This window comes from Lepus europaeus, chromosome 10, assembly GCF_033115175.1.
Source record: "Lepus europaeus isolate LE1 chromosome 10, mLepTim1.pri, whole genome shotgun sequence".
Lineage (NCBI taxonomy): Eukaryota > Metazoa > Chordata > Mammalia > Lagomorpha > Leporidae > Lepus > Lepus europaeus.
The window spans coordinates 100,099,769-100,123,277 of NC_084836.1; the positions used below are offsets into that span (position 1 = coordinate 100,099,769).

Below are 23,509 nucleotides of genomic sequence, written 5' to 3' on the forward strand. Positions count from 1 at the left end.
CTGCGCAAATTCTGCAGATTCCCGGTGTGCTACTGGAGGAGGGCCACCTTCCGGCCCTCTAGGACCAAACCCCTCAGAACTCCCCAGCATCCTCCCCATCTTCCCACCCACCCACTCCCATCTGCGGGCCACACTTCCTTGAAAACGCGCCCTCCAGGTCTTGCCCTCGCCCTTTTGCCCACGCAGTGTTTTGCTCTCTGCCTCTCTGCCCCCATGCTGTCCCTTCCCTCCCTTGCTCTCCAAACCTCCTGTGACCACAAGCGAGCAGTCCCTGATAGAGGGGAAGGGCGAGTGAGGAAGAGGCGACGACTCTCAGAGGGGCAATTTTCGCTGCTTCTAAACGAAGACAATAAGGAAAGGGACCTCCCAAGATCACCGAGGGGGTGGCACTGTACCAAGCACCAGGGTCACCGGGAAGGGGTGCTTTCGCCATGCACGACTGCCACAGGGTTGCTGTGGGGTCCGCCGGAGCAGCCAGGCCCCCAGCAAATTACTTCTAACTCCCTGACCCCCACCCCTGGCCGGCCCAGGCCGCTGGAGGTAAACACAGCAGATCAGAGGAAGAAGAGGACGGGAGGGGGCCATCAAGAAGAAAGGAAGTGGAGTCCGGGGGGAGGTAAGACACGCAAAGCCAGAGGCCGGGGCCCCACCTCCCGAGGAAGGACGGAGGTGACCGAGGGCGCGCTCCCCTCCCCGGCCCCTCTCCCGCCCCTCCGGAGGGCTGCCCCATCCCGAGGCGGTGCGCGCGCGCCGGGCGGGTACCGGGTGGCGCGGCGCCGGGAGGGATGAATAATTAAAGGAGAGGGAGGAGGAGAGGAGGCGGCGGCGAGGAGGGAGGAGAGGAGGCGGGAGCCGCCCGCGCAGGGTCCTCCCCGCCGCGCACCGCACCCCCTCCGCCGCCCGGAAGTCGCTCCCCGCCGCCTGCTCCGCCAACATGGCCGCGAAGTCGGATGGCGCGGCAGCCGCTGCCGGCCCGGGGCCGGAGGGGGCGGCCGGCGGGGTCCGCGGCGGGGCGGGCGGGCGCGGGGAAGCGGCGGCGGTGACCGGAGGCGCCGAGGCGGGGGGCCCTGGCCCTCGCTACGAGCTGCGGGACTGCTGCTGGGTGCTGTGCGCGCTGCTCGTGTTCTTCTCCGACGGCGCCACGGACCTGTGGCTGGCGGCCTCCTACTACCTGCAGGGTCAGCACACCTACTTCGGCCTCACCTTGCTGTTCGTGCTGCTGCCCTCGCTGGTCGTGCAGCTGCTCAGCTTCCGCTGGTTCGTCTACGACTACACCGAGCCCGCGGGGGCCCCGGGACCCGCCGTCAGCACCAAGGACAGCGGTGCAGGCGGAGCCGCCATCAGCACCAAGGACAGCGCCACCGCCTTCAGGACCAAAGAAGGCAGCCCCGACCCGGGCCCCCAGCCCGCGCCCTCAACGGCCAGCACCTACCGCCGCCGCTGCTGCCGCCTCTGCGTCTGGCTGCTGCAGACCCTCATCCACCTCCTGCAGCTCGGCCAGGTCTGGAGGTAGGAGAAGAGCAGGTGGAGGGGTTGAGTCGGGGGGGTGGAGGGTGGCCAGGGGCAGCAGCCTTTCCAGCCCTGCTGTGACCTCTCCAGGCCCCCTCCTGTGCTGACCCCCGCCCCACCTCCCCTCCCCTCATTGCAGCTCCTCCCTGACCTCTGCCCCTAAACCCTGACCAACCCAGTGCCATGTCTCTGCCTGTCAGGAGAGGAGGTGATGGGGTAACACAGAAGAGAGAGATCTGAGGGGTGTGCGGCTGAGGAGGGCCCTGAGCTCTGGCCCACCCCTGTCTGAGTGCCGAGCCCAGGCTTTGGAAAGATCTCAGAAGTCTTTTCCTGCTCCCAAACATTCTCAGTTTGGAATGAGCCCAGTCCCAACCTCCCAGGAGAGACAGAATTTGAGGCAGCCAAATGAATATCCCGCCTAAACTTTTTGGGCCTTTTGGGAACGTGTATGCTAGATCCAACTGGAAGCTCTCTGACTCCAACTTCCTAAAGGCTCCCCCAGTGCCCTCTCCCTCCAACAGGGCCAAGGGAATTTGGAATCTCGAGTCTGAGATTCAGTGGCCACCAGCTTCCCTTTAACCCTAGGACAGCAGGGTAAAAGCTGAGGCTTTGTTTAAGCTGTCCACTTGCAGACTTCTTCCCCTGCCAGAATTCAAGGTGCCTGCTGTGCTGCTGTGTTAATTGAGGAGAAAGGGACTCTCCGTGACTCCAAGGTGCTCTAGCACCTCAGGCTCTACCAGTCAGTGACAAAAGGGACTTAGTTCCCGTGTGCTCTTAGGCGAGCAGACCCCCTCCTCCTTCCAAGCCTCAGTTTCCTCACCCGGGAAACAAGGGAGAATCTCTGTACTTTGCATCTTGCTGGTTTACCATCACATTTTCCTGACCTGTTGGGGCGACCAGGGAAAGGTCTAGATGAGGGCTCTGAGACTGTCTCCTATTTCAGAAATGTAATGAGTTATCACGATGGCAACAGATGTGGGGGAAGCATGGAAGAAGTCACTCTGGAGATACACAGGGTGATTATTTCTGTTATATTTATTCCGCTACTTGTTAACACATTTTTGCTTAACTCAGAAGATTCCATTCTGGGCTGAGGGTTGGAAACAGGACTCCCAGGGTTTGTCCCAGCTGCTCACTTGCTGTGTCACCCTTGCTGGGTTGTCAGTTCTTCCTCTACCTTGGTTTCCCCATCCATGCCTGCCAAGATGATGTGTACTTTCCACCTAGCTTGCCCTGGGTGGGGGAAGGGGGTGGAGTTCTAGCTACACAAGGCATTGTTGTTATGATTATTAGCTGGACACACACAAATATTCATGTCTACATCCAGGAACTAATCTGCATTTATCATTCTGTGCCCGAGTGGACAGATGGTGAGAGATATTTTTAGATTCTGAAATGGTAACTTCCTATTCTTGGTAGCCAAAGCTTCATTCCCCTTTCCCTTCAGCCTAAAGTGGGCCAACTGCCCCTTGACTCACTGGTTACCTGCCTCCCCCATTCAGAATCCACTTACAAGAAATGAATGCTTCTCTTCTTTCTTGAACATAAACAGTTTCCCTAAAATAGGGCAAAAAATGGCCACAGGCAGGGGGTCCCAGGGGAGTGGCTGGAAATGGCTGAGGGTCTACTGAGCGGATGCTTGCTCAGATGAAAGAGCTATTTCCACTCTCCCTCATTTATAAAGTGAGGGATTCAGGATGAGATGATTCTGCAGGGATAAACAATCTAACGGCTGTGAAGTTGAATTTGGTCTTACAGGAATACTTTCTGTGGCTTGAATAGTACTTTTAAAACCCAGAGTTGTGCAAAACGTTTGAATCTAGCAGTATGAGGCCTGTAACAATTGAGACTCAGGGACTCCAGTTTGTCTGCCCTTCCCTTTGTCACAGCTGGACCATCTCACTTAGGCATGACGTAGGCTTGAGTCCCTAATTTACAGTTCTGAAGCAATTATTTTATTAAGCACTCACTTTGAGCCAAGCCTACTGGTCGCCTTTCTACCAGCTTTATCTCCTGAATTCTTCCTAATAGTCTTAGCATGTGGCTGGCATTATAATTCCTGGTTGACAGATGAAGGGCTGGGGGCTACGAGAGGGGCCTCCTTGCCCAAGGTCACATAGCTAGGGACTGGAAAAGCTGGGACTTAGGACTCTGCCTTCGCAGCCCCAGTTCAATTTATCTACCTTGCAATTCTGCCACTAACATGTCCCCCACGCGCAAAGAATTATGAGTTTGAGATTCCGAGATTCCAGGACGATAGAAAGTAAGGGCTTCTGTTGTGCTGAGATAAGAATGTGGAAAGTGGGGAGGGAGCTGAGCTCCATGGGGAAGGATGGGAAGCAGTGTGGTGAGGACTGTGCCAGGCAGGGGGTGGGGCACTGTCGGGAGTCTTACTTCTTCATAACTAGCCTGCTAGATGACCTTGCACCAGGCTCTTCCTGTCTCCGGGCCTCAGTTTCTCTGTGTGTGAAATGAGAAGATTAGATTTGATGACCTTGGCCAGGAGAAAAGGAGACATGCCTTTCTCTCTGGCATGGTGCTGGGCCCTGGCTGCTGCTTGTACCACACTAAAGTCCTCAGATTAGATTTTGGGGGGCCCTCTCTTGAATACCCCCTCTCTGTCAGGGCCACAGCACTGCTCCCTCTGCCTCCTGACAAGCCCTACATTCCTGAGAAGTTCTGAACCAAGTTAGTGGCCTGCTGGGTGCTTCCTTCTCCTCCAGACAATGAGTACTTAGAAAAGTGGGGCTCGGGACTGCAGAGAGCTGGAAAGGGACAATGGAGTGCAGACTGTCCTCTCCAGATTCGCATTCTGTGATCAGTTCGGAGCAATGTCATAGAAGTGGTCGTGGGACGTGAGAGGCCCACATGAGGTCACATCAACCAAGCTGGAATTCTAACTCTAGGTCTGTTACCAGAGCTAAAGCCTCTAGACCTTGCCCCCAAAGCCCTGGATTCCAACATGGCCTAGGGTCTGATCCAATAGGAGGAAATAGAGAGAAGGTTTAGAAAAGCCACTGGGGCTGACATTCCTAGAAACTAAGCAACGGTAGCACCACATGTTTGCTCACCACATGAAATGCTCCCTTGGTGTTCTGAGTGGCCAGCCCAGAGTAACAAGGAAAATCCTTAGGCTTGTACAATGCCAAGTCAAAAGTGCAACTGCTTTGGGGAGCCAGGAAGGTAACAAACCAAGCACATGGTACATGGGACAAGAGGACATTCGGGGACACGCAGTGTCCTAGACAACAGGAAGATACTGCCTGCTCCAGCTCAGGGTTCCAGGAGAAGTTGTGGACCCAGCGTTTTCAAGTCCTGACTTCTCAAGAGAAATGGGAATCTGGGATTTTTGTGTGAACTCTCCCAATTTGCAGAGTTCTCTAAAGTAGTATTAACAGAAGGAAACATATCCATGGGCCCATCTTCCGCATAGCCTTTGATCTAGCTCTGCACCATCAATAAGGTCCTTTAATACAAAAGCTTTTATTATTTTATACCTAAAAGGAAACCCAGAAGAGGGTGAAGCTGGGAGGGAATCCTGAGAACCCTTCACAGCCACCATGTCCCAATAGTCCCTGAGTGAGGTGGCAGAAGCACGTGGTCTCATCTCACCCAGAAGCCTTCCCCCTGGTGCTACTGAAATACCCATTAATCAGATCAGGAAGTCAACTAACTTGCCCAGAGGCACCACTGAGGAAGTGAGATGAGGTGCCTGCCCAGACTCATCCAGCTCCCAAGCCCAGCTCTCTCCCTGGCACCACACACTCGCTGCACCAGGGGATCCCAAAGCTAAGTGGCTTTGGATACAGTCCCCAGGAGAGGGGCCAGGGCGTTTTGTGGGGCACGAAGCTGGCTCTACCTGGACACCAGCCTGTGTCTTCACCCCTTTGCCTCCTTCCCACCCCCCTGAGCTGTTAAGCCACCGAGGACTGTTAGGCCAATTAAAGTCCCACCTCCGTCTCCTCTGACCCTGTGGGCAGCAGAGCAATAAGCCATGAATCCTGCTTTCCCTAATCTTGGACTCACTGGGCACGAGCTTTGCCTGGATAAGCATGGATTGCTAAGCCAATTAGTGGGAGCTGATCTGGCATGGGATTCCTCCCAGGCTGTCAGGTTATGGGGACCCCAAAATGGGGAGAGAGGGAGATAGCTGGGCTTTGGGGGTCCTCCATCTGTCCCCCCTCTTTGTCTAGTCTGCAGCACTTTCCCTCTGCATCCTAACAAGCCCTGCGGCCCAGAGAGGCACTGACCCTGCCAGCCATGCAGGGCACATGCTGGGCTCCCTCTGGGAAGGAGCCGTTCTCTTGTTCTTGGCACCATGGTTAAGAACATGGACTCTGGATTGAATGCTCAGTTCGGATCCTGACCCTCCTACTTCTTACATGTGAACTTGCCGGGCCACATCATCTCTCATCCCTTAGAATTTCAGGGACTGTTGTTTCGAGTGGGATAGTGTCTATCTACCAAGGGCTGAGAAAAGAGCTAGTCCTGTCATAAAGTGCTTGTGAGCCCTGGCAATGATTACTGCCACCAGCCTGGGCTTTGTTCCCTGCGGAGCGTGGGGCCAGTGGCAGGCAGCCATTCATGTAGTCTGCAGTCTACGCAGATATTTATGGGGCACCTGCCGTATACTAGACCCTGCTCCAGGTGCTAGGGAGAGAGCAGCGAGCAAGACAAAACCCTCGCTTTCTTGGCACTCAGTAGCCTAATGGGGAGACCAACAAACAAAATATCTGTAATATAAGATGTATTAGGGTGCCGCCGTAGCTCAATAGGCTAATCCTCCACCTGCGGCGCCGGCACACTGGGTTCTAGTCCCGGTTGCTCCTCTTCCAGTCCAGCTCTCTGCTATGGCCCAGGAGTGCAGTGGAGGATGGTCCAAGTGCTTGGGCCCTGCACCCACATGGGAGACCAGGAGAAGCACCTGGCTCCTGGCTTCGGATCAGCACGGTGCGCTGGCCATAGTGCACCGGCCACAGCGGCCATTGTTGGGTGAACCAACAGAAAAAGGAAGACCTTTCTCTCTGTCTCTCTCTCTCACTGTCCACTCTGCCTGTCAAAAAAAAAAAAAAAACCCAAGATGTATTAGGCCAGACGGTGGTCAGTGCAATGGACAAATGAAGCAGGGCAGGAGACTGGGGCAGGGCCCCACAGAGTGCCAGGGAGGAGGATGTGGCACTTCAATAAGAGGGTTAGGGCAGGAGGTGGCATGTGGGCAGGGGGCTGACCTGGGGAGGGGGAGCTGCCGGCAGGTCTTAGGAAGGGAGAGAGCAGGCAAAGGGAAGGAAGAGAGAGGGGAGAAGACCAAGTGGCAGAAGCAGAGCGAGGGGTGAGTGTAGGGGATGACGGTGGGCGAGTGGGCAGGGGCCAGGTCGTGCCGGGCCTCATCAGCTGAGACACGGGATGCCCAGGAGAACCTGACTGGGGGGTGGGGAGCAAGGTCTTTCTTAGGTTGATGACGTCCACTCTGCCTACTGAATGGAGGTGGACGGGAAGGAGGCCAGAGGCAGCCTGCAGACCCCTGTGCGGAGGCCCCAGTGAGGAGGCCCCGGTGAGGCGAGCAGGGGTCTGCCGCAGGCTGTGTGGATGGGTTCCCTTTCTTGCTCTGGTCCTCAGCTGCTCTGCTGGACCCGGAGGGTGGGGGTCCGGAACCCACTCTGCTGGACCCGGAGGGTGGGGGTCCAGAACCCACTCTGCTGGACCGGAGGGTGGGGGTCCGGAACCCACTCTGCTGGACCCGGAGGGTGGGGGTCCGGAACCCACTCTGCTGGACCCGGAGGGTGGGGGTCCGGAACCCACTCTGCTGGACCCGGAGGGTGGGGGTCCGGAACCCACTCTGCTGGACCCAGAGGGTGGGGGTCCGGAATCCACTCTGCTGGACCCGGAGGGTAGGGGTCCGGAACCCACTCTGCTGGACCCGGAGGGTGGGGGTCTGGAACCCACTCTCTGGGATCAGTGTTTCCTACATCTGCCACTTTCTGTGATTTGGAGCAAGTGGCATAATTTGTGTCTTGATTTTCTCACCTACAAAATGGTCATTCTAATACTGGAGTTGTGGCTTGGGTGGCGGGGGGATAGTACGTTGTGTGAGCACAGGGGCTGGGGCACAGGAGTGCTCCACAATGACCATTTTCCACTGTTTCTTGTAGTGTTGTACATAAAACAGCTCAGGGCTTGGATTCCATGGCGGTTTTCAGATCGCTTCTCACTCCACTCCCCATCACCCCAGTGAGTGGCTGTGTCTTTTCTGGTGTACTGGTTACGTGGCTAAGATGTTGTCTGGGCTCATCAGTCCACAGCTGCAACACGAACCTTGTGACCAGCCACAAAGTCCCTCCCTGCTGTGACTGCCTCCCCACCCACCTCCTGGGAGACCCCTCTCCACCCTCCCCCGCCCTCCTCTGCCTGCCCCTCCGGCTGCTACAGGCCATTAGAGCTCCTCCTAACAGACTCAGAGGCGGCAGTTGGGCCCAGCGTCCCCTGTTTGATCTATAAAGACCACACAGGAGAAGCCCTAGGGAGCCAGGGAGGGGAGGGCTGCCAGGAAATGGCTTTGAACCCCCCCACCCCCGGCAGCTGGGGTGAAGGTCCCTGGAGACAGGAAGGAGGTTGAGATCTGCTGGCCTCTCCATTCACCAGTGGCCATGGGGCCTTTGTCTGGGCTTCCAAATTCCTCCCTGGGGAGATCTTAGGGAAAATCTTCTCAGCCTCCACTGTCGGCCCACTCTGCCCTCCTCCCAGGCTGCGTCCACCTGGCCCTGCCACCCTGGAGCCCACAGGCAGCCCTGGCTGCCCTCCGCCCCCTGGAGCTTTAGGCTGGCACAGACGACTGTGGCCACCTGCCCCCAGAAGACCTGCTGCACCCTGGCCCTGCGATGCATCCTTGGCCCGCGTTCCCCTTCTCACTCCCCCAGGCTGTGAAATTCTGCCCATCCTTGAAGGCCAAGCCCAAATGCCGTCTCTTCTGAGCAAACCCACGCCACCCTCTGCCCCTTGACCCCCTCCGCCCCCTCCCTATCCAGGCAAAGGTCAGCTTCTGTCTAAGATAGAAACTGCTGGGCTGTGTCGTCTGTCTGTGGACGAGCTCCTGTTGGAACTCAGGCAGCACAGAAGGGCACTGAGACACCTCCCCTTGGCTCACGGCCTCTCGGGTGCATGGTGGGCCAGGCACGTTGCTGCTTCCTAATTAGTTTTCTGTACTGCTTGAAGATTTGACCTCTGGTTTTTAATTAACCAAGAAATACATGTATACATTCACTTGTTTTTAAAAAGGCAAGTATTGCTGGAAATTATTGCTACCCCTTATTAAGACTTAGGTTAGAACATTCATCTTCGTGACAATCCTGCCGGGTGGGAGTGCAGTGATGAAGAGCTGTGTGGCCTTGGGCAAGTCACTTAACCTCTCTGGGCCTCAGCTTCCTCCTCTGTGACAGGAATAATAACAGTTCTTATGTAAATGGCCCTAGTGAAGTGCACTTTGCAGGGCGCTCAGCACCCAGCAGCACTCAGGTTGTGGCAGCTTGTATCGCCTGCCCTCTTTCACAGACGTGAGAATTGGGGCACAGAGAGGAACGGCCCCCATGAGTGAGCAGCAAAGCCAGGCTAGGAAGCCAGGTCGCCAGGCCTCCAAGCCCACATGCTAACCACCCAGCTACGCTACCGTCTGCCAGTTAAATGTATTCTTGCCAAACAGCCTATCTTGCATTACTTTGCAAAGCAGAAGGAAAGTATCTGGGCTTTCTATTTGTCTATGAAGTGTCCACTGGGAACCTCCTGGGTTCTTCCTCTCAGACTTGCCCTAGGCCCAGTGATCGCCCACCCACCTGGATCAGAAGCCTGTGGTGGAGCTGAGGCCTTGTTCCTGTGCCTCTCTGTGCCCCACAGCAAGTGGCCCAGCCAGCTCTGGCAAACCTATAGCACGTTCCTAAAACGCAAAGTCTGTTGAAGCAGGCTTTGGTGGTGGCCGGGCCAGGGTTGGTGGTCTGAGTCAATGGGAAGCCCCTGGCTGTGGTGAGCACAGCACTGAGGTCAGTGACACCTGTGCCCTGTGCCTTCGACTGCCAGGGGCTCCTGCAACGGAAATGCAGCAGACATAGCAGGAACACCTAACGCTGGGCTCCTGGGAGGACACAAGTGTGTCTGACTTAGGAGATGGAGAAAGTTCTTTGCATGCAGCAGGTGCTCCATAAATGTTGACATGAACTGCTGTGTCTGTAAAGGCCCACTAGGGGCTCCAGCATCTGGGTGAGTTTCCCCAGGACTTGGACAAGGAAGCAGAGCAGCTGAGCGCTCTGGGCAGTGGTGCAGATAGGCACCGTGACCTCCTGGCCGCGTGCCCCTGGGTGAGCTCCTGCATCGCCATGAAATGGGAATGGTGATAATAGCCACCCCTATGGTCCTGAGAAACATGTCTTGAGATCCTAGAAATGCACAGGGCTTGTCACATAGTAAATGTTCAGAAAACACTGCTACTGCTATCATTATTGGTCCAAGCAGCAGCCCACCCTCCTGGCTTTTAATAATAAGGTGGGGGTGGGAGAGGAGCCTTGGGGGCCCTAAGTCTCAGTAACCCTCACCACTGGCCTCCTATCAAGGAAGGAGGCGTGTTCTGTGGCTCCAGAGATGGTGCGGGAACAGACCACAGTGCAGGGTCCTTTGAATACAAGCAAGGTCACCCTGTCAGTCAGGCTGTTCCCAGGGTGTGAACACCAGAGGTGTTCAGATACAGGTGGCCGACTTGGGCAGGGAATTCGGAGCAGAGACCGCTGCATCAGCTGGGGAATTTTGAGAACCTGTAGCTCTGACTTTGGGACTTTGTGATGCATGATTTTCCCACATTTTTAAAGAGTATCTATATTTTCTTTCTTTTTTTTAAAGATGTATTTATTTGGAAGTCAGTGACAGAGACAGGAGGAGAGACAGAAAGAGACAGACAAGTTCCCCCATCTACCTGCTGGTTCACTCCCCAAATGCCCACAAAAGTTAGAGTTGGCCCAAGACAAAGTCAGGAGCCAGGAGCTCCATCCAGGTCTCCCATGTGGGCGGCATGGACCCAGGTATTTTAGCCATCACCACAGTCTCCCAGGGTCTGCATTAGCACGGAACTGGAATCTGCTACAAAGACAAGACTAGAACCCAGGGACTCTGATATGGAATCCGAGTGTTCCAACCGAGGGCTTAGCAGCCAGGCCAATGCCTGCCCCTAGTTGACTCGCACAACCCTACGTGTATGTGTCAGAAGTGTGGGTGTTGGAGAGCAGAGGCCTAGACCCCACCTTCCTTCTGCCCTTCTGTATAATTTTGAAGCAAATCTCAGTCATCAAATGGTTGCATCTGTAAATGTTCCACTATGTCTCTAAAGAGCTAGGCTTTTTAACAAACACAACTAAAATGCATAACACTGTTATCACACCTGCAAGAAAAAGAGTAATGACTTCTTAATTAGTTGCCAACACTTTCACATTCGGGTTTTCTTTCTTCCTTCCTTTCTTGGACTCTTTCTCTCTCTCTCTCTTTTTTTTATTTGACAGGTAGAGTTATAGACAGTGAGAGAGACAGACAGAGAGAAAGGTCTTCCTTCCGTTTTTGCACGAGTACCCTGATTTCCAGGGTGCCCCGGCCATGCTGGGCTGAAGTCCTCCCTAGCCGGACTGGAGCTGGTGGCCAGCAGCTTCGTCACCCGGGACACCCTCGCACGTTCCCCAGAGTCCTCTGAGCGCTGGGCTGGAGACCCTGACTCTGCCAAGGAGAATCTCCCACCTCGCCCAGGAGCGGTGGAAGTGCTGCTTCCTCCCAGCCACCTCCAGGTCCCTTCAGGAGGCTGAACTCTGACCTCTCTGCCCCGCTGACTCTCCGCATCCCAACTCCACGAGGGGGAACCAGGAACGGGGAGGGCTGGGAACCTACGGCCTCGGGCTAGAGGTTTTAATCTCCGCTCTGCACCCATCTCACCAGCCCAGTTCACATACGGGGAAACTGAGGCCCAGAGAGGGCAGAGAGCTGGCGGCACTTATGGCATGGGTTGCAGGAGAGGCCCAAGCCTCAGCCCAAAAGCTTTGCTGGCCAGGGGCTACCTGCTCCTGTGCTGGGCAGACAGCAGCCCTGGCTGGGAGCTGATGCGAGGGAAGGGGGTCCCGGCTTTTCAGCCAGATCCTAAAATTAGTGGCTGGGAAATGTTTGGCCCTAGCCCAGGGGAAAAAAAAAAGAGGCGCTGTGACTGCAGGGGGCTGCTGAGGAGGAGGTGGCGCTCAGCTCCCAGTGCCGCAGGAGGCAGCAGCCAAATGTGTAAACTCACGCTCTTTCCTGACATTTGTGACTCATTCGGATGCCAACCCCAGGAGGGCTTTTCAAAACAAAGATTTATTTATTTATTTGAAAGGCAGAGTTACAGAGAGAGGGAGAGGGAGAGAGAAAAAGAGAGAGAGAGAGAGATCTTCTATCTGATGGTTCACTCTTCAAATGGCCACAACAGCCAGGGCTGTGCCAGGCCAAAGCCAGGAGGCAGGAGCTCCATGCAGGTCTCCTCCCACATGGATGCAGGGGCCCAAGCACTTGAGCCATCTTCTGCTGCTTTCCCAGCCACATTAGCAGGGAGCTGGATCAGAACAGCTGGAAATTGAACCCAATGCACATATGGGACTCAGGTAGCAGCTTAGCCCAGCTCCAACGCAGGCCCCAGGAAGGTCCTTTATTTATTTATTTAGCATCCTTGCAGGAGTGCTCCACCTTGAGGGGTAGCTGATGGGGAGAGGGGAGAGGCCACACCCCCTGGGGTGGGGGCCGGTAGCTGCAGCTGGGACCCGATGTGTTGAAGAAAGCCCGCATTCTGGGCCGGGTCTGTGGCCTGGCTCAGCGGGACCTCACCCCATGGTGAGATGCAGCTGGAGGTCAGCCCTGGTCTGAGATCCAGCTCCAACGCTCTGGCTGCTTGGCCCGGTCACTTCCCTGAACACACGTGAAGCGTGTGGGCAGCGTCCCCTTGTCTGCACCATCCTGACCTCCCACCGGGGCCCCACATTCTGTTCCCCAGCACAGAGTGCTCCCTCTAACGTGCAGAAGTGGTGTCTGCTCCCATCACGGCTGGTTCAGACCCTCCTGTGGCTCCTATCAGGACCCACCCAGGCCCACCTCAGCTGTCTTGCAGCTACGGCCATTCAGACCCCTGCCTGATGCCTCCCACTTCGGGATGTTGGGCAGTATGGCTTCCCCTACCTCCTTCACTGGCCAGTCCTGTGCCTGCTTCAGATCCCGGCTGAGCCATCTCCTCCAGAAAGCCTGCCCTGACTGCCACGCCCTTGCCGAGCCGGGCCAGACCCTTCTCCGGTAGCACTGGGGCACCGATGCCTGTCTGGAGCCCATCTGGAACCCAGAGAACAAGTCTGTGGTCAGCTGACGTGATGATTCCACCAATGTCCAGGTCCCCGTTAGGCTGAGATGGGCTGGATACGTCTTGCTCGCCATCGTGTCCACCAGCATTTCAGCACAGCTCCTGCTGAACAGCAGGGAAGTAGACAGCAATGGAGCCTTCCCTCTCCTGGGCCTCAGTCTCCTCATCTGTAAAATGGGAATCGTACCCACCGGGCTGCAGCGAGGATTTTGGCAAAGTACACGAGGAAGGTGGATGATGAGTGGGGCATTGTTTTCAGGGGGCAAGCAGAGACCCTCCACCACCACCAAGGAGACCTGCCCTCACCCCTCTCACAGGGGCTTCTGGGAGCCTCTGTCTCCTGGGGACAGGTTCAATAAGCACCAGAGAAAACCAGGGAAGAATGAGCGTTTGTGGGGCCTGCGTGGAGGAAGGCCTTTCCAGGCAGAGCCCTGGGGCTGGGCAGTTCGGTGTGCTCAGGAGACGCAAGACAGAAGTAGCTGCGGAGCGTGCAAGGGAGGCCGAGTGCAGAGTTTTGCTCTAGGAGCGGCGGGAGTGGCCTGGCCTGACCTGGGAACTGACAAGATTCCCTCCGGCCATGGGCTGGACGCAAGAGGAGAGTGTGGGCGTGGGCCAGGCTGGTGACGCCAGCACTAGTGGGAGAGATGCCCTCCGGTTCAGGACAGCTGTTGGCCTCAGTGATATCGGAACTGGGTGGGCAGGGTGGAAGGTTTTAAGGAAACTCTTTGGTGAGAGAGAACCAATGACTCAGAGGGGCCGGGCTTTCCAGGAACCAGATGGGTCTTCGGAGCCCCCCGTTATGATTGTCACTGCTTCCCCTCCCCATCCTCTCTAAACCACAGAATCCCCAGGGAAGCTTCTCAGTCCCTCATGTCCTGCCAGGGTCCCCCAGGGGTGGCCGCACTGCCCACTCTCTGTGCGCGGCTGCAGCTGCCTGGGTAGCAGCTAGAGTGACAGGGAGACAAAAAGAAGGTGGGACTTGGTGATCTCCCCCATCCCTCCTCTGGCCCAGGGGCCGTGGAGAACCGGCCAGGTCTGAGTTCTAAAGTCACACGGCGCTAAGCTGCTGTGTTACTGCAGCTCCCCTCAAAGATCAGTACAGAGGACTGCACGTTAGGACGCATACAAAGGCCCAGCAGCCCTGCCGTCTGCTTGGCCATCAGGAACAGAACTGTCACCATCCTCATCCTCCAGACTGCTGCACACCGTGCCCCCAGACCTGCAGAGTAGTGGCAGGTGCAGCTGCTGGAGGCTGGCCCTGCCCCTGCCCCTGCCGCAGCACGAGAGCTGCTAGCGGGGAGGCTGTTCCTGGATGGAGCCGAGAGGCGCGGGGGAGCCGCTGGAAGACGCGTGTTCTTGGCCAGGAGCTGTGAGGGGGAGTGGGGAGGGGCGAGAACACACTCGGAAGCGCGGGCCCAACAGATGGAGGAGCCGAGGACGTGAGAGACGCAGACAGACAGAGAGAGACCCAGAGTTGGGGAAAGGAGAGGTAGGCAGGGGCGGATGGCCGGCAAACCGGCAAGTTAGCAGCAGGCGGACGCTGCTGAGGGCCTGCAGCACCCAGACAGACCGAGAGGCAGCAGAGCCATGTCCCTGGGGACTGACCAACTGCAGGTCCTAGCCTCCAGGGGAAGGCAGATGGGCTGACCCCAGATCGCAGGCTCAGGCAAACAGCCAGACATAGCATCTGAGAGACTACATGGGCCGTAATCCCAGGGACATTCAGGTGGGCAAACCCAGGGTCGCAGGGTGAGCCTGAGTGACAACCAGATGGACCGACAGTGTTGGAGGAATGGACAGGGTAAGCTGACCCTGCAGTCAAGGGACAGACTGGACACGGGCAGGCAGACGCAGTGACCCGGACCTGACAGCAGAGGAAGCAGTGGGGCCCTGCTCAGGCCCAGGTGGGACTGAGTGGCCGCTGTGGTCCAGGCCAGAAGCCCCGATCCAGAAGCTGGCCCAGAAGCTCCCTGGCCTCTCAGATCCCCCTCATCCTCCGCCCCTCCTTCTGCCCATGGTAAAGGAGCCTGGGACTCTGGGAGGAGCTGGGAGGGGCCTGGGGAGAGGGGAGCGAGCTGCCATCTGCGTCTTGGTGCTGCTGCCCGCTCAGAGGCAGGGCCAGGGAGAGACGGGGTCCACACCCTGCCGGCTGGCTTCTCTCCTCCTCTCTGCTCCCACCCGACCCACAGCAATTTACACTTTTCTGCTCTCCCAGTTTCCTCCCAGACGAGCTTCTCTGAGCACAAGGCTGGGAGTCTGTAAATTAGATCCAAACCAGACAGCTCGGCACCTCTGTTTCCTCACCCAGAAAATGGGACGGCAACAGCGCTCTGTGAGCTTGAAGGGCCCCGACTCCCATCGGGCCTCAGGCAGCTGAAGACTCAGACCCGTCAGAAGAGGGGAGGCCTCACCAGGCTGGGGGGCTCTCAGGGAGGGCTTCCTGGAGGAGGGACAGAGATGAGGCAGCGAGGACAAGAGGAGCCGGCAGGGTGTCCTGGCTCCATGAAGTCAAGCAGAAACCCCAGGACCCTCCACGGTCAGGTGGGAGAGGCAAACACTCACCGACTCATTCAGTATATATCTGTTGATTGCCTGATGCTGGGGACAGAGTGGCAAGGTCCCAGGGTGAGACTGCTCTCAAGGAGCCATGTGGTAGAATAGAAAATGAATGTGTAAGTAAATGAATGAGATCTTCTCATAGTGTATGTCAAGAAGAGAATACGAGGACAGACACAGTGATATGGTGAGGGGGGAGGCGCCGACGTGGGACCAGAGGCCCAGGCCGCCTCTCCAAGAAGGTACCGTGAGCTGATGAGGAGTCAGCCACAGCACAATCCGAGGAAGGGGTGTTCCTGGCAGAGCAAGCGGCAGGTGCAAAGGCGCCATGGCAGGGCTCAAGGGGCCCCCAGTGCATCTAGCGTGCTGGGAACAAACGGGACACTGCTTGAGAGGAGGGCAGAGAAACAGGCAGGGCCAGATGGTTGGGAGTCTGCAAGCCAAGGGGAGACACTTGGGTTTTATTCCAAGTGTGATGGGAGGCCCTTGGAAGGCTCGCGAAGGGGATGACACGATCTGACAGCATTTAGAATATCCCGCGGGCTGCTCTGTGGCGGGGCAAGAGCAGAGGCAGGAAGCTCACAGGGAAGCCCTTTGTGGTCATCTGGGCAGGAGATGGCAGTGGCCTGCACTAGGTGCTGACAGTAGACAGATGGACGGACCGGGCATGCACTTTGGAAAAGAGCAGGTGCACACCTGCTCCTCAAGCCTGGATTCCGTTCCCTGAGAGGAGGCATCCTTTTCGATGGGTTCCATTCATGGGGAAGATCAACTCCCTTTCAGTGGGAGGTGGGAGGTGGGATGGGGCAGGCTTCCTGGAGGAGGTTTCAGGAAAGATGCTAGGTAGTTGGGAGGAGCCAGAGGCCCCAGCTCAGAGTGTGCTCCCCTCCACGTGCACATCCCTCTGCACTTTACAGATTTTTCTCTGACCCATCACAACAAAGAGGGAAGGCTCAGAGAAGCAGAGGCTACCTACGGCCACACAGCGGGACTGACGCAAGCCCACCAGCCCAGCACCCTGCCAAGTTGCCTTTCTGACCCTCCCTGCAGTGGCTGGGATGCAGCCAGGATGGCAGGTGCCAGCCCCAATTTAGAGAAGGGGAAACGAAGCCCAGAGAAATGAGGTTGCGTGTCCCGGGCAGGCCTGAGACATCCATGGGCTCCACATCTATCGAGCATGTTAAAATACAGCCACATCAAATGTAAATTATATATAACCCAATCAAAGCCAAATTGCAGTTGACTGGCTGACATCATGTTCTGTTTTGCAGACATTTAATTAAACATTTATTAATTTTGATTCTGCAGTTTTTCCCTATGTTTCGGAGCCAATTTATTTTAGGGCCTCAAACATTCTCCTAGGCCCATGAAAATCTCGCAGGCCCTTGGCAGGGAGCATTCGGTGGCAGCTGGGAGGAACAGCCACGGTTTTGGTCCTGTTGCCAAAAGGGACAGAGTGAGGCAGCACCCAGGCCTGTCACCCCCGATCTGCAGCACGGTCTCTCCACTCTCTCCACCAACCCCATGCTCCTGGCACGCAGAGGCCTCCTTGCTTCTCCTCCTCTGGCCAGGCTCCTGCCCGCAGCAGCCCTGGGCTGCAGGAGCCCTTTGTCTGCGGTGAGCGGGGAGCTGGCAGAGGAGGGGGTGGAAGTGGGCGGGGAGGTGGGCAGGCGGGCTGTCAATGGTGATGGATGCTGGCTGAGGGCCGGGGCCTCCCTCATGCTGACCCGGGCTTGGAAACAGATGGTCTTCCAGCCTGAGAGAAACTTCCAGGGTGTTGCCCTCCCCCAGCTCCCCGGGCCCCTTTGCATTGGGCCAGCTGCTCTCTCCTTCCAGAGCTGCAGGAGTGGAGGAGGGAATGGATCGGGGGCCCTCAGGAGTTCTGGGGACCAGCGTGGTCTCTCCCCCACCCCCACTTCTGGCCACCTCCAGATCTGCTCTCTGCTCCGCCTTGGTCCCCTGCCTTGGCTCAGCGCTGTCACTGCAGGCCTGGACCAAACCCCAGCCTGTCCTGGCTTTCCTCCTAGCCGACTTCCAGAGGGGCTGCCTGAGCTACCGACTGACCCCATCACCCCTGCTTCTGGGAAGGAGCACACATTCACAATCGAATCGGAACTCTCCCGTCCAGAATGGGATGCCTTCACAGCCCCAGTCTGCTCTGCCCCACCCAGTAGAACCCTCCTGTCCAGGTCCAGCGAGCCACAGCCACCCCAAGAGGCCACGCTCTCCCACACGTCCATGCCTTGGCGTCAGCAGGTCTTTCCACCTGAACACCCTCCTACCTCCCGTGTGCCTTCAAATGCTAACCTGCACTTTAAAACGGACAGCAAACACTTCTTTCTCCAGGAAGCCTTCCCTGACCCCCTCCCCCAGGCATTCATCCATCTCTCTGGGTTCCAGAACATCGGCTTCACCTCCTGGCTTGTCTCTCCTGGCACTGTGGGATCCAGGAGGGTACCACGCCTGGCACAGAGCAGGTGGCCAAGCTCCAGTGGCTGTGGGAAAGAAGGGCTCTGGCTTTAGAGCTCCTGCAAGGTGCAGGCAGTGGCCAGAGGATGATGGGGCAGGTTTCAGATGCTCAGGGCCCTGCCTTGGGGGAGTCCTTCCTACCCTGAGAAGTATGAGCACAGCAGGTGTGAACGCACAGGGCTGGACATTGTAGAGCAAATGCCAGCTCTGCCTGCAGGACAAACTGAAGGTGCAGCCCCTTCCCCACCCTGGCCGCCAGTTCTGTGATGCATCCTGCTGTGGGTGTGTCAATACCATTGATGCATGCCAGGAGGAGCACCCCCATGCTGGAAGTCCTTGGCCACACTTTAGGGTGAGAGTCTGGGTTGACAGATGGAGAAACTGAGGCCCAGAGGGGACCACACAGCTGCTGAGACCAGAATACTCAGTCAGGGACACTTTGTATATCAGCTGGCCCCAGCTTCCAGGGAGCTCCCTGGTCCCTGCCTTAGGCTGGCAATAACAACTGTGACTGGAGCTGGTCCTGATTCCCAAACCATGTCCCAGAAGTGCCAGCACTCCACCTCTGGGAGTGGACCTCCAAATTCTGGGCTCCCCAACTTCAGATGCAGGCCTTAGGGTCACAGACTCTGTTGGGAGTCCCCCTCTGCCCGCGCTCAGTGACTGAGGGAGGCCACTTCGGAGGAGCCCTCGATACTTCAGGGAAAGCTGCACCTGCTCTGCCAATCAGAGCATCTGGGGGCTCGGACTGTGGCTGCAGCAGTGTGGAGCAGGGCTGCTGGGCGAGGAGAAGGGCTGAGATGCGCGTGGGCACTGGTGCCTGGGCACTGTGGGCACTGGTGCCTGGGCACTGCTCCTTCCATGTGCAAAATGCTTCTCATCCACTGGACCCTCACAGCCACTGTGGGAGGGATTCTCTAGGGCTCAGAGAGGGTCTTGCTTAAGATCACAGTTCACTAGAAGCAAAGCTAAGATTTGAACTCCGGACTTTAGAAGAAAGCTGAGAGCTTCCTTAGAAGAAAGCAAAGATCATCCAGGTGTGGGGTGGGCTGGGGTTGAGGGATGGGGTGTTCAGACAGAGGGAAGAGTGGGTACAAAGGTCAGGGGTGAGGGAGAGCACTGGGTGCTCTGGAGTGGAGGATGGGAGTGGAGAAGGGGGCGCCTGAGCCGGTCGGGAGAAGGGACAGGAGCAGCATCAGCAGCAAAGTCTCGATCCAGGGGAATGGGGCTCAGAGCAGCTTCCCCACGCCCTGTGCTGAAGACAGGCACTCACAGGTGAGATGAGGGAGCAGGCCAGGTGACAGCAGAACTGGGGCTGGCACCAGATATTGTCCCTGAAGAATCCCATGCCTGCGAAACTCTAAGGCTCCCAGGAAGAGGCAGTGTGGTCTCATGGTTATGGCGTGGGTGCTGATGCCAGAATCCTGGTTCCACTACTTCCTGTGTGACCTTGGACTGATGAGGCACCTCTCTGGGCCTCAGTGTCCTTACCTTCTGTGAAATGGGGCTGATCACGGGACTGCGGAAGGCTCAGGGTGCTCCGAGCACAGAAAGCCGGCCCCATAATGACGGCCATAAACGCTCAGGAAGGGCCAATGAGCTCCCCAAACAGCCCTGGGTGATCCCCTTTGTCCGCCCTTCGCCCTCTGCACTCCCTGGCTGGGTGGCTCCGCAGGGTGCGCGCACTGATTACCCAGGCTGGAGCCTGAGCTCCCGGCCTCCCTCCTTCCCTCCCGCAGGTACCTGCGCGCGCTCTACCTGGGGCTGCAGAGCCGCTGGCGCGGCGAGAGGCTGCGACGCCACTTCTACTGGCAGATGCTGTTCGAGAGCGCCGACGTGAGCATGCTGCGCCTGCTGGAGACTTTCCTGCGCAGCGCGCCCCAGCTCGTGCTGCAGCTCAGCCTGCTGCTGCACCACGGCGGCGAGCCCCACCTGCTGCCCGGTGAGCCTCCTTCCCCGCCACAGAGCCCACCCACGCGGGGTTGGGGGAGGCCCCTCGAGACCCTTGGTCCCCTTGATGCCCTCAGAGGTAGGAGAGCCCGCTGGACGCTCCTGTTCTCACCGGTCTCCCTCCCCCACCCCCGGCCGGCAGAGCAGAGCCATTCCGGCCAAGTCAACACACCTTGGCCCTCGGGGAAGCCCCTGGCCTGGCCTGTTCATCCCCAGGCTGTTCTGGTCCCAGCAGGCATCTCCTGGGGACCCCCTGCCTCCCAGCTACCAGAGAACCTGTCTCCCTGGTCACTGGGGATACTGGGGACCCCTCCAGGCCTAGCCCCGCTCCCAATCCCCTCCTTCCCCATACCCCTTCCACTACCAACAACACAAGGCCAGCCCCTCAGTGTCCCCCAGCTGCAGTGCCCATGCTGTCCCCGCCCAGGCCCCTATGAGTCCCTGGCCCAGGACAAAGGGTCCCACCCCACCCTCAGTTCTGCTCAGCTCCACGTATCCCTCTCCACACCCAACGCCCTTCCTGGGGTCCCCGATATGTTAATTGGCCACCTCCTGGCTCCTCCATGCCCTAATCAAAACCCCCCTCCTCTTCCACTCCCAGAGTCCTGGACCCCCGACTTCCCACCCTCCCACCAAGATCCTGCCCCTAATGGCCCCATACTAGACTTGACCCTTTGGAGACTCAAGTCACCCACCCTCCCCCCCAATGCTCCCGGCTTCACAGGAACACCCAGCCCTGCCTACCCTCACCTAACCCCATCCTCCACAGCCCCTTCCCCCACACCTCGGAACCCAGCTCCTGACCCGGAACCCTCCCCCTCTCCCCAGACCCCAGCCTGGACCCGCCCCTAACCCAGCCCACCCCGCCCCCACCCTGTCTCCACAGCCCTGTCCACCTCGGCCTCCCTGGTGTCCCTGGCCTGGACACTGGCCTCCTACCAGAAGGTGCTGCGGGACTCGCGGGACGACAAGCGGCCCCTGTCCTACAAGGGCGCGGTGGCCCAGGTGCTGTGGCACCTGTTCAGCATCGCGGCCCGCAGCCTGGCCTTCGCGCTGTTCGCCAGCGTCTACAAGCTCTACTTCGGCATCTTCATCGTGGCGCACTGGTGCGTCATGACCTTCTGGGTCATCCAGGGCGAGACGGACTTCTGCACGTCCAAGTGGGAGGAGATCATCTACAACATGGTGGTGGGCATCATCTACATCTTCTGCTGGTTCAACGTCAAGGAGGGCCGCAGCCGCCGCCGCATGGCCCTCTACCACTGCCTCGTGCTCCTGGAGAACGCTGCGCTCACCGGCTTCTGGTACTCCAGCCGCAACTTCGCCACCGACTTCCGCTCGCTCATCCTGGTCTGCGTGGTGGCCTCCAGCTTCGCGCTCGGCATCTTCTTCATGTGTGTCTATTACTGCCTCCTGCACCCCAACGGGCCCATGCTGGGTCCCCAGGCTGCCGGCTGCATCTTCTCCGAGTCCCCGGAGCCCTGTGGGCCGCCGGCCGATGCTGTCACAAGTCCCCCGAGATCCCTGCCCAGGACTACAGGCGCCGAGCGGGATGGGGCCTCCATGGGGGGCGAGCGAGCCGGGACCCCCACACCACCTGTCTTCCAGGTGCGGCCCGGCCTGCCGCCCACGCCGGTGGCCCACGCCTTGCGGACAGAGGGGCCTGTCATTCGGATCGACTTGCCTCGCAAGAAGTACCCGGCGTGGGACGCTCACTTTATCGACCGCCGGCTGCGGAAGACCATCCTGGCGCTGGAGTACTCCTCGCCGGTTACACCGCGGGTGCAGTACCGGAGCGTGGGGACCTCGCAGGAACTGCTGGAGTATGAGACCACCGTGTAGGCTACAGGCTCCCTGACAAAGGCATGGGCTTGGCTGGCCCCGCGTTGACCACCGTGTGGAGCCCAAAATTTCAAGGCCACCAAGCTAAGGGGGAGTGGCCCATCATCGGGTTCTTTCGGGGTGGGGGGGCAGCCTTTCAGAAGGCCTGGCCCGAGGCCCTGTGGCCCATCCCCCAGGGAGACAACTGGTGCTACACCCCTCATGAGCTGCCCCACCCCCGTGGGGCTTCATACCCTCTCTCCTGCCTGGCTTTGCTCACAGCTCGGCCCTGGTGACCTGCCGGGCAAAAGGGCACTGTCTAGGGTCCATGACCTAGACCCTGTGCTCCTCACTGGGGTGTGTGGGGCAGGGAGGAGGCCTCGGGGAAGGATGGAGGGGCTGTACGTAGGGTTGGCACAGTTTCTGTAGGGTCTGAGGCCTGCAGCTAGGGGAAGAGGGGAGTTGATGGAGGGAGTTGGGGTGGGTGGGAGATGGAATAGGAGGCAGTACTAGAGATGGATGGGGGGCAGACCCCTGAGGGGTCCTGGCTGGCAGAGGTCTGAAGGGGGGGAGGTGTGGGGGAGAGGAACCTGCACTCCAGAGTGTGGGTGATGAGGGGGGCAGACTCCTCCTGAGAGGGGCTCTGCCAGGGCCGAGGTTCCAGACACGTCCAGGGGAAGTTTCCAGGAGCCGATCTTTGTTCTGGGTGAGCGTCTGGAACATTCTGCCATATGATGGCCTGGAGCCCAGTAGATAAAATGCATAGGAAGACACTTGGTCTGGGCCCACAACAGATGAGGCTCCATCATCTTCCTGCTCCAGAGCCATGCTTGGTTCTCAAGGAAGTTCTAGAACACTTGGCAGGTAGCAGAGTGTCCAAGAGACTCCTGGGGCTTGTGGGAGTTCTAGGCCTCTATCCACCTTGATCCACAGCTGTCTTCCTGCGAGGGCCCCTGAGACATTTCTGCTACCAACTGTTCCCAGCTGGAGAAAACGTAGCTCTGGGGACGTGACGTGAATCCTGGCTCTCAGCCGTGCTGCAGATGCGACTCCCTGGGGCGACGTGTGGGAAACTGACTTGTTTTGCCTTCCATCTGACAACACCCAGTCCCATTCCCACGGCCTGAACTCTCCCAGGGCTCGTCTCCGCACCTGGGACAGCCAGTCCTAGACGGGATGCAGACAGCAGCGAGTGTTAAGGACAGACACAGACCTGGGCAGGGGCAAGCTGGCCGTGAGAATCCTAGACTATGCAAATTAGAGGAGCACTTAGGCCTCCTTGGATCAGCTGCCCATGGGGTTCCCAGAGGGGCAGTTAGTCTCACAAAGTCCCAGGCTCCTGGACGCCACAGCAAATGGTGATGACCAGTGCTGGATTTGCCAAGAGTGACCCTAAGGGCAGAGGGGGCAGGACTCCCCTCCCCCCAACTACCAGCACCACAAGCACACATCTCACCAGTGGCAAGGCCACCCCGGTCCTGGTACCAGCGGTAGCTATGCAGACGGCACTGTGGCCGAGGCAGGGTGTGCATCTCTCCTGCCCACACAGAAGGATGCTTTTCCCTCTTTCGTCCATTTCCCCGAGCCCTGGGGAGCTCAGGAGTGGTGGGGCTGGGAGAAGCCGAGGTCATGGCAGGCCTGCTTGGCTGGGTTCTCCCAACCACCTTGTCCTCTGGCCAGTCTGTCTTCAGAGGCTGAACTCTGTGGTCCGTCACACACTCATCAAAGCCTTTATGAGACAGAACCTCGGGGACGGGGCCCCAGGCCCGGCTGTCTCTCCAGGGGTGACCTTGGCCAGGCGTTTGCACCCTGTGTGGT

General features: G+C 58.2%; 1 protein-coding gene across 1 annotated transcript; it reads left to right on the forward strand.

The window, feature by feature from the left end:
• The first annotated feature begins 934 nt into the window (after positions 1-934).
• Positions 935-21,712, forward strand: XKR7 (XK related 7). The gene is made up of 3 exons (XM_062204004.1): positions 935-1,509; positions 19,660-19,862; positions 20,757-21,712. Exons 1-3 carry the CDS (start codon positions 935-937, stop codon positions 21,710-21,712), a joined length of 1,734 nt encoding a protein of 577 aa, XP_062059988.1.
• The last annotated feature ends 1,797 nt before the right edge of the window (positions 21,713-23,509 follow it).